The following is an 11,034-nucleotide window of genomic DNA, read 5'->3' as shown; positions in this document are numbered from 1 at the left end:
AATAACATTTCGAGTTCTAGAACAATCACTCTACTGTGTAGAGAATGGAAAGACTGAGGCCGGGTGACCAGTCCGGGCGGAGATGCCAGCATTCTCCACGGACTCAGCACCGGCGGGCGTGGAAGAGCATTTAGGAAGTGGGAGGGATTGGGTCTGACGGAGTGAAGGTGGGCGGTGCCCAGATGTCTTCCTTAAGTACCTGGGTGGAGAAGAGCATCACCGAGGCAGACACCCCGGAGTTGGGGCACACCGGGAAGGCAAAGAGCAGATTTGGACACGGCGAGTTTGAGCTGCCATGGAGATGGCCAAGAGAACCAAGAAGTCCGCTGAACTTACGCATGTAGAGTTTGGGAAAGGGGAGTTTAGGATCGTCAGTAAAGAAAGAATTAGCTGCAGCCATGGGGGGTAATGGGGTGTCTTTGAAAGTGTAGAGTGAGGAGAGGGTCCAGGACACACAGCCCTGAGGTGCAGGGCAGAGCACGATGAGGAGGTGCCGCTCGGGAGGCATCTGTGCTCCCATCCCACGGCCGTGCTGATCCCCACCTTACTCAGCTGTGGCTGGGTGCAAGGGCCGGAGGTCATGATGCTGGGGAAGCTGGGAAACTCGCAGGGCTGCAGATGTGTGCAGATAAGACTTAGCTCCACCGAGAGAGGTTAGACCATCTTTCATGGAGAAGTATCCCCACTGGGAAAGGCTGGGTGGGGGTGGGTGGGGTGCTGGCACATCAGGATTCTTGATGTCTGTCGCTTCGATCGCATTAGAGGCTTTCATTTGTCTCGCTTAGTTTATGCCCCAGTCTTTATCTAGATATTGTTATCCGAAGCCAAATTGCAATAATTAAGTTGGTATATTTTTGTATAAATTTGGCAAAAGAAAAAAGAATGTAATTAATAAAATGTACCAAAGTAAGTGATTGGGTTTCCACTGGAGTTTTTGTCGTTAGCAATTTGTTTTTTTCTTTCTTCCTTAAAGTGAGTTTCTCTTGGAAGTTGGGTTTGAAAGGGAGTTCTAATGAGGCTTTTATTCCTGACGCCGCTGAATTCTGAAGGACCTGGCGCTTCTGGTTTCCTGCCAATTAGGTGCGCCTTGTTGCTTGGGGACGTCATGCTCAGGCGTGACTTAGAACAAAATGGACTTTTAAAAGTGTGTTGAGCGCCGCATGAAGGTTTTTATGGTGCCGTCTCATGGCATCTTCACAAGTGCCCATCGAAGCAGGTGTCGCTGTCCCCAGCTGCCCGGCGAGGAAACTGAGGCTCCAGGTTCTGGAATTAAATCAGAACGTGCCTGATAGTAATCAGCAGAGGAGCTGGGGGTCAGGCTTGGGATGTCCTAACTCCGGAGTCGGTGCTTTTCCCCACAGAGACGTGAGAGTCATTTCACCACTCGAAACCCTACTCCCCGCAACCCTAACTTGAAGATGGGAAACCCCATTGAGGAGTTGAGTGGGATTGAGTGGGAAAATACCTGTGAGGCGCCTAATAGCCTCCCTTCCCGCTTTCCCAGGAGTGGAGCCTGCAGTCTGTCCGTCAGTGCTTTCTCCACTAATGCCCCAACCAGCAACTACGGGGTTGCCCTCTCAAACTGTTCCTGCCCCCCAGTTAATAAGGACTCTCGACTAGGTTGGAGTGGAGGTTTTCCAGTACAGCATAATGGCCAGAGGTACAATTCTCTAATCAGACGAAGTGGATTCAGCCTCTTATTTGCTGTGTAGCCCTGGGCAAGATACACACCCTTCGTGAGTCTCAGTTTCCTCATCCATAAAATGGGCATCTGTTTTAAGATGGAGGTTTTATTGTTATTCAGGTACGATGAGGCCAATAGATCGGGAAGTGACTGCCGTGGAGAAGATAGTTTGTTCTTCACAGTTCCCAACAGGAAGGGGCATGGCACACCAGCGGAGTAAAGCCTCATTTAGTGTTGTTGTCTCTGATGAGGATAACACTCATCCCCAGCACCTTCACTCGAGAACTTCCTGACCATCAACATCCCAATTCCTGAGCATCACCACCCATCCCCAGCAGGATGAGGTTGGCAGGGGAGAGGAGATGCTTCCCAGGACGTGGAACCTGGCAGAAAGTAGACATAGTTGATTTGACACAGTCCTCTGATCCGTAAAGAGGATAACAGGGTGCTCCATGTTCTTTAAAGCACATTTATGTCAGTTAGAGTAGAAGAATCCTAGGATCGTTTCAGCTAGTTCCCGAATTGAGTACTCTTGTTCTCAGTGAGCTGAGACCTATCTTCGTGGTACAGGTCAGCAACGCCCCAGCATCCTGTGAGTACCCTGTGGTCCTCGCTGCCACCCACACCTGCCAGCATCGCTTAAACACTGTCTAGCCCAGCCTGGCCTATCCCCAGCTGCTGCTCACTGGAGCAGCCCGTCCTTCAGTCATTACAGTGTTGTGATCTATGAAACAATGATAATACAATCATTTTAGAATAATTCTGGCATTGAATTTTTCTGGCGCTCAGCATTCCAGATAAATATTCTTCCACTGCAGTTTTATCATTATTCTAACTTGGCAGGTAAGAAAATCTAGACTCAGAGAAGTGACACGAGCTACCCAGCATCATACTACCGGTATGGAATGAAATCAGAACGTGAACCCAAGGCAATCTGACCCTGAGATGTTTCTTTGTTTTCCCTTTCTGCTATTTTCTGGGATGTTTCATACTTAGTAAACAAAAATACGAAAGAGGAAAAAAAAATCCTATTCTATTCCCCAGAATTAGCCATTGTTAACATTTTGCTGTGTTTCTCTCTATTCTCTTGTCCATACATACATAATGGTTTTTTTAAACGAGGACCATCATACCTTTACATACAATCTTGTGCCCTGCTTTTTTTCATTTTAAAATTAGATATTAAGAATTTTTGTCGTGTCAGCAAAACTTTTTGAAGTGTTTTAATAATACAGTATACAGTGTTCCATTTCATTTTATGGATTTACTGTAATACATGCAACCTGCTTCTTTTATCGAATAATTGCATTCCCTCTACCTTTTTCAGTACTATATATCATGCTGTAGAGAACATCCTTATAAGTGATTTTTGCATCCCTAATTATTCCCTTGCAGTGGTTTTCTAGAATTACAGGGATTTTAGCTACATTATATTAAGCTGTTCAAGTTCTAGGTTTCAATCCATGTTAATCGGCACCAGAGAAGGTATCCTGAGATGAGCTTGACTTCTAAGACATCAAGAAAGCTTTAGGTACTGCCCAGGTAGAAACACACCAACCCCGTGCAGAAGAAACTAGAGAACAGAGTGGTCAGCCCGCGGCCCGGCCGAGTGGTCGGTCCTAGGTTGGTTATGGGGACATGAGCGACATATCACACCAATTGCCCTTTAACAATGTCTGCCGACAGAACAATCTGGTATGAACTCCACGCCAGGGAGTGGCCTTTCAAGACCCAACCAGCAGAGGCAATAATCTGGCAAATGGGCACCGGCCTGAAGCCCAACCTCAGCCAGATCGGCATGGGAAAAGAAATCTCGGTAAGTTCAGGATAATGCCAGGTCTGGGGGACGAGGGGAGACGCAGACTCTGCTCTGGATCTGCTTTCTCCTGCATGTTAACGTTACAGATGCTTTCCTAAAGCATGGTTGTCCTGAAATGATTGGGCAAAACCTCTGACCTATGCCTGCAAATCAGATTCTGGCCACCAGGGGCGCAGTAGCACTTGGCCAGGTGTTGCCTAGCAATGGATTGCTTGCTCATAGAACCAGTGAATCTCTCTTTTTCCATCAGCTTAAAAAGGTGTTCATTAATATCACCCATTTAATAATTCTAATTTTATTTGCGTCTTCATAAAAAATTTCAAGGCAATATCCGACTCTGAACAAGATATACAGAAACAGAGAAGCCTGAGTATAAATTTATAATCGTCCTCTAAAAACACAGCAGGAAGAAGCCCCTCTTTCCTTCAGAGGACAGATGAGTCAGGGAGGGAGGAAATATCTGGTATGTTTTTAAGGATTACCTGCCTCTAGGTTTTCTTTCTCAGGTGAGGAGATTTACTAAAAATAATTTTCCCCTTTGTGGCTTTGAAGGACACTTATAATATTGGGACGTGGAGAGAGACCTCAGGATTCCCTTTTCTTTCTCCGTGTTGAGAAAAATGCCTAGAAACTCCTTGAAAAGAACTTGATTTATCTCAGTGTATCCCAGACCTTCTGGAATAGGGCTTACCTCTATGGGCTTGTGGTGGGGTACACTGGATGGGCTCAGAAACTGGATGAGTGGATGGTTGGTTGGAAGGATGGCAGATAAATGCATGAATTGAGATGTATAGATAGGTAGATGCATGACGGATGGATGGGCGGTGGAGGAATATGGAAGTGGGGGGAAATGGATAGACAAATGGACAGAGCCAGTGAGGAGCCAAGAAGTAATCGAGGTCACCGTTTATGCTAAATCGCCTCATGGTGGTTTCTTCAGGACATTCTTCTCTTCTGCTGGGCCTTTGAACAAGAAGAGAGGCCCACCTTCACCAAGCTCATGGACATGCTGGAGAAACTGCCAAAGCGAAACCGCCGCCTGTCGCACCCCGGACATTTCTGGAAGTCTGCAGAGTAGGTGTTCTTTAGCCTCTCTCCCCGCTGCTCTTGTCCTCTGGCCTTTGTCACCTTTGTGCTTCCCTCCCGACCCCTCTGCCACCTTTCTCCTTCGCATGTACCTGCTCCCTCCCCCAGCCACCATGCTCTCCTATCAGATTTCTGTTCAGGGGAGTTTGCACTGGGGTTGAGGAGCTGGAGGCTGTCACGCAGGGCCTTGGTCCCCGTGGCTATCATGGTTACCTCGTTGCCTAATTCTTCCTGATGAAGGTTGATGCCCAGTGAGTCAGAGTGTCCTGTAGTCAGGGAGTGCCCTGGACCCACCAAACCTCGTGTCAGGTATTCAGCATACCCGCCACAAGGCCTAGCTTTCGGGAAATCTTCGCCCTGGATCAGCAGTCTGTCCCCATCATGGCAGCCCTCAGCTTCTGGCATTCTCTGTTGCACAAAGACAAGGCAGGAAAGGTACTCAGCTACTCCTTGCCATGAGTGTCTCTCTGGCTTCCTCCTTAAGAGGCTACATGCCACTCCCCTCCCCTTATTCCTGCCTAGAGATCAGTGGCTCAGTCTGAGACGACTACATATGTCGTTTCTCTGGGGACCTCCCTCCTGGGCAAGCTAAAGATTTGGTGTCAGAGCTCTGGGCAGGTCCCAGGAATGTTTTTAACTCACATGTCACTGAGGCCATCACCCCGTGGCCTCTGCTCTCCTCGGGGTCAGGGAGGAGAAGGCGGGAGTTCAACTGAACAGAGGGGCTTGAAGCTCAGTGGTTAGAGGGGGCACAAGGAGGCCTTTCTGTAGTTTTCGGTAGAGTTGAGCTGAGGAAACAGAGGATAAGAAACTGTGGTTTTACGTGAAGGGACTGTGTTTCAAAACTCACATGTCACTGAGGCCATCACCCCGTGGCCTCTGCTCTCCTCGGGGTCAGGGAGGAGAAGGCGGGAGTTCAACTGAACAGAGGGGCTTGAAGCTCAGTGGTTAGAGGGGGCACAAGGAGGCCTTTCTATAGTTTTCGGTAGAGTTGAGCTGAGGAAAGAGAGGACAAGAAACTGTGGTTTTCCATGAAGGGACTTTAAGGTCAGTCATTCATTCATGCATCCAATTTATGCCGTTTTTTTTTTTTTTAATCCAGTCTTTGTATATTGAATATCTGCTATGTGCCAGACACTGTTCTACGAATGAGAATACAGAGGTGAACAAAATTAATTAAGTTCTTGACCTCATAGGGCTTACATTCTAGAGCAGGCACAATAAGCAGGTAAACATGGTTTAAAGGATCATGTCAGATAGTGTTGAAGACAGTAAAAACTACTGCGTGATAGTGATGGTGGGCACTTTAGATGGAGGCAGGGGGTCGGGGAAAGCGCCTCTGAAGAGGTAACATTAAAACGAAGCCCTGGAGAAGAGCCCAGCCCCCCACATCAGAAATGAGAGCACTCCAGGTGGGGGTGAGCTGCAGAGGTGGGAGGACAGGTAGGGGGCAGGAAGAACAGGACCACGGTGAACAGGAGAGAGAGAGGCAGAAGGTTGTCAGAGGCCAGGTCAGCATGGTCTTTCAGGCCAGGGTAGGAAGCAAGGTGAATTCAAAGGATGACAAACTTTCCAGAAGCTTTCCCAGAACTAGAAGGCGCCCAAGAAACTATGTGGTCCCAGCCCTGCTTCCCCCAGAGTCACCCACTGCAGGCTTTGGGGACCGGGACGCTGGGGCTATGGAGGGCTTTTCCTTTGTGGAGCACCTGGGGTTGGGTTCGACATGCAGAGATCTGAAGGCAGCTCCCACCTCTGTCCCTTCCCACGTTGTCACTGTGAGCCCTGTTCATTGCCCGGAGTGGCAGTTCTCTCTTTTACATCATAACCCCTACCTCAGAGAGAGGAAATATGAAAGGATTAAAGCCTCAAAGGAACAGAAGCCATCTTTGCTTCTCGGTGTCAATGTGGGAGAGTCCTGGGGATTACCTATTTCATGGATGACAAGTGTGTACAGTCTGCGCCTTCATCCTGCACCCGTGGCAGACATGACTAATCTATCACAGCACATTCGCCATCACTCAGCATTTCTGGTAGCCACCAGCAGTTACTCAGGATCAGTGCGTAAAATGCCCTCACTGACCATTCCAGATTTACTCAATCTCCTTTTTTTTTACACGTGGAGGAACTGTGGCCCAGAGACATTCAGAAACTCAACCACATCCACATGGAGTGTCGATGACAAAGTTGGGAACACAGGTCAGGCTTCAACAACTTAGTCTGGAGTTCACTTTCCCCACAACATCAGTCCCTGTAGTTTCCTCTGTGACACTCATCTGGCTCTGAGATGGTCACTCAGTGGTGGGGGTCAAAGCTGGAGTCCTTCCAGAAGCTGCCTGGGCAGGTCGGCAGAGGTTTGGGGGAGGGCTTAGTTAGAGTAGGCCCAGGATGCAGGTCCTGTCTAGAGCTTTGTAGTCTGTGGAGGGGACCCACCAAGACATCTCAGCTACAGCTGACATATTCCAAGGATGTGGGCGGATAACTCAAAACTCACCACTGGGATCTTAGGTTTGCCTCTCCATTGAGCCACATCTGAGGAGCTGTGATTTCTCGAATCCCAGAATGGCTTAGCGCATGGTAAATTGGAGGCAAGGCTGGGGCAAGCCTGTTTTCCAGAATAGCGTACCTCAAAATTTATTATGCGTGCACATCATCTAAGGAATTTTTTTAATGCAGATTCTCATTCTTGTAGGTCTGAGGTAGGGCCGCAGATCTTGCATTTCCGACAAACTCCAAGGTGATGCTGTGGCTGCTGGTCCATGGACCACCCTTTGAGTCATGAGGATCTGGACCTTGCTGTCCATCAACAGCCACTTGCCCCATGTGCCTATTGAACGCTCAAAACATGGCGAGTCTAAATTGAGATGGGCTGTAAGGGTAAAATCCACACAAAATTTTAGAAGTAGCATAAAGAAAAGGATGTAACATAATTTGTTATGTTACATATACATATTTCAATATTGGTTGCTTATTGAAATTACAATGTTTTGGATATATTGGGTTAAATAAAATATACTATTAAAATTAATTTCACTTTTTAACTTTTTAAAATATGACTAGAGGATTTATAGTGACGTAGATGACTTGCATGGTATTCCTTGTTTTAAAGGATGTTTGACATACAGTTCACATGTCATATAAATCTCCCATTTAAAAGGTACAACTAAGTGAGTTTGGGTATATTACATTATTAATTTTTTAATTGTGGTAAAATATATATAACATAAAATTTGCCATTTTAGCCATTTGTAAGTGTATTAGTTACATTCACTTTTCCAAAATTTTTTCGCCACTTTTCCAAAAAACATAAAATTTGCCATTTTAGCCATTTGTAAGTGTTTTAGTTACATTCACAATTATCACCACTTTTCCAAAATTTTTTCGTCGCCCCAAACAGAAACTCTGTAACCATTAAACAATAACTCCCCAGTCCCTTTTCCCCCTAGTCCTTAGTAACCTCTCATCTGTATCATCTCTATGAATTGTCCTAATCTACATATTTTATATGAGTGAAGCTTACAGTATTTGTCCTTTTGTGTCTGGTTTCTTTTACTTAGCATGGTATTTTCAAGGTTCGTTGACATCGTAGCATGTATTAGAACACCATTCCTTTTTATGGCTGTGTAATGTTCCATTGTGTGTATGTGTGTATATGCATATACTATTCCATTGGATGTATTTACAAATTTACATATACACACGTACACATCTACCACATCTTGTTTGTCCATGCATGTGTTGATGGACACTTGGTTTTGTCTGCACCTTCTGGCTGTCGTGAATGATGCTGCAGTGAATAGTGGTGTATAAGTATCTGTTCGAGCTCCTGCTTCCAATTCTTTTGAGTCGCCTTGTATGTCTGCTGCATGGCATTGGTCTAGATTGTTACCATCACCAGCACAACATCCATCATCTGGGTATCACTTATTAAACACGTGTGACAGTGCTGTGTCAAGCGTTCTATCTGCATTATCTCACTGAATCCTAAGAGCCCCCAAAGAGGTAGGCTCTCTCGTTGTCACTGTTTTACTGATGAGAAAACCAAGGCACAGAGAGGTTTTAAGTGCCTTCCCAAAGAGCACGCAGCTCGTAAGGACCAGAGCAAGTATTGGAACCCAGGTTGGTCTAGACCCTAAATCCATGATCTCGTTCACTCCACTCTGCCACCCTCTAGGCAAAGATTACCTGTGCGCCTTCTGGGTCTCTTTCCAGAGCCATCCTGGGAGATCGGGCACAGAATTCTGCCTCGATCACCCAGATCTTGGCTCAACAGAAGTCAGCAAAGCCTCTACTCATAGCAGGAGTCTGTGGTGTGGATCTGGGTCTCACCCCCTCCTCCTGTGTCTCCTGCCCTTACCAAGCATTCTTAGCGTGCAGGCTAGTGTTCCAGCACCACATAGCCTAAACCCAACCCACACACTAGGTGACCTAGTCCGGGGCTACGTGTTCCAGTGGAAGAGTTATGAGTTTAAATCTTGTCTCTGCTGCTACCTCACTGTGTACCTGTGGGCAAAACACTTACCCTCTCTGATCCTGTTTTGTCATCTATTAAAAGGGTATAATGCACCTATCTTGCAGGCTATTCTTAGGTTGCGGTGAGATCGGGTATGTGTAACACTTGGCACGGAGCCTAGCACATAGTACGACCTCAATAAAGAGAAGTCCCTTCTACCTTTTCTTGTAGAGGACAGAAACAGCTCATCTCAAACCACCTGGCCCTCTGAGAAGGTGCTATTTCACGAAAGACAGCACTGTCATATCCATGTGACCTCTTGCCACTCTCTCCCTTCTCTCCCCACTCCAGGCTGTGACCGTTGGACAAAGGGATGGCGCTCAGCTGCCTCAGCTCCCGGGCCACTTCTCCTTCCCTTCTCTGTCCTCTGCCAGCTCAGGAGGCCAGAGACTCACCATCAGAGGGTCTGACCCTGGCCGGCCTGGGAACACTGCACAACTGAGCTCGGTGGCTTCCCTGAACCCCGGACTTGTGTCCTTTTGTTCGGGCAGGGTTGGGGGCCCCTGAGCTGGGACTCAACGGAACCAGCCAGGGAGACGTGGAATTGATGGGCAAGGCACGGGGTAGTGTAGAGAGGAGACTTGCAGGCTGAATGCAGACCCCCTGGGCCGTGGAGACTAGCGCAGGAGGCCCACGTGGGCATGCTCGTGGGACCAGTCTGTGTGTCCATGTGTGTCCATGTGTGTCTACGTGTACGACGCCATCTGCTCCCAATTCCCCTTGACCAACAAGAGCCAAGAGGCCCCGGCTCCAAAACATTTCCTCGGCTGTTCTGGTCTCTGCGGAGTGGATCCCAGCTGTGGTCTATGGGAAGATGGGATGATGTGAGTGCAGAGCTGAACCCCAACTTAGTGGAGGCTATGGGGCAAAGATCTGGGCAGAGGGACCAAGCTGTTCCTTTGTAAACATCTGTTCTCAGAGGCCCCAGCCCAAGCCTGTCATGGTCTGTGGTACGTTTGCATATAGCTTCGAAGTACAGCTAAACGGACTTGCATGTCTTTTGAATCGAGTCTTTCTGGGGTCCGGTTCCCCAACGCTGCCGCCTTCTCCTGTTTTGTGAGAGCATCGTCCCTTTTTGCCCCACCCTGTCCCTGCCATTTACAAAGCACAGTGGTTCCCTAGCCGGGATGACTTCTGGGGCTCTTGACAGCTCACCTTCATCCATGATACCCCCCAAAGTCTGGGGCCTGAAAACAGGGGTTCCGGGGATGGGGTTCTAGGACATTCTTTTCCCCTCCCTCCGCTTCGGCACTTACACCAGCTGAGATTCTCCTCCACAATGACAGATGTGGATTCCTGGGATCCGTGTGTGTTGGGTTACACGTGTACACAGAGCATCCTGTTAGCAAAGGATTTCCCCTCCCCGTCCCTCTTAAACCGTCCTGTTGAGCAGGCAGGGAGGGCAGCTGTCTGGAGAGGCTCTGCATCTCAATTCCAGCCTGGTGCCGAGGCCCAGAGCAGCTTCCCCATTAGAGGTCTGTCGTGCTCAGTGCCCCTGCGTTCCGTCTCTCCCCGTCGCTCCCCATGTCGGCTGGTGTCTTTCCTCCACCACCTCGGGATCAAGTGCTCCTCAGGAAGGATGCTGAGAGCTGGTCAGCAGTGCAGGATGACGGCAGGAACCTCTGTCTTACGTTCCTCATGTTCCATACCTTGTAAGGGTAGGTCTTACATTCCCAAAGCCCTAGACCTCTTTCATCTGACCTGGCACCAAAGGGCAGTCTGTCCCCCAGTAGAGCAATAGCAGGGCAGAGGGCAGCAGGCAGCGCACCCAGGGTCAGCCCCCAGCCTCTACTTCCTGGACGTTGCCCATGCTTGATTCCTTCTGGTTGCTTCCTTATCCAGACATCTCCCTCCCAGACGAGGGCAACTAAGACTTTAGAAACCCTACCTGAGCTCAGACTCGACATCCAACCAGGTGGTGGGGGAAGGGTCTTC

The 11,034-nt window shown here is 48.3% G+C and overlaps 1 protein-coding gene across 1 annotated transcript in view; it reads left to right on the top strand.

The window, feature by feature from the left end:
* KSR2 (kinase suppressor of ras 2) overlaps positions 1 to 4,581 on the top strand; it is a 338,884-nt gene extending 334,303 nt beyond the window's left edge. The window contains exons 18-19 of the mRNA XM_006908594.3: positions 3,371 to 3,500; positions 4,444 to 4,581. Of these exons, the coding sequence (XP_006908656.3) occupies positions 3,371 to 3,500; positions 4,444 to 4,581 (268 nt within the window). The remainder of the gene's footprint in view (positions 1 to 3,370; positions 3,501 to 4,443) is intronic.
* The last annotated feature ends 6,453 nt before the right edge of the window (positions 4,582 to 11,034 follow it).

Source organism: Pteropus alecto, unplaced genomic scaffold (genome assembly GCF_000325575.1).
Source record: "Pteropus alecto unplaced genomic scaffold, ASM32557v1 scaffold113, whole genome shotgun sequence".
Classification (NCBI taxonomy): domain Eukaryota; kingdom Metazoa; phylum Chordata; class Mammalia; order Chiroptera; family Pteropodidae; genus Pteropus; species Pteropus alecto.
This window is presented reverse-complemented; position numbering and strand designations above follow the sequence as displayed.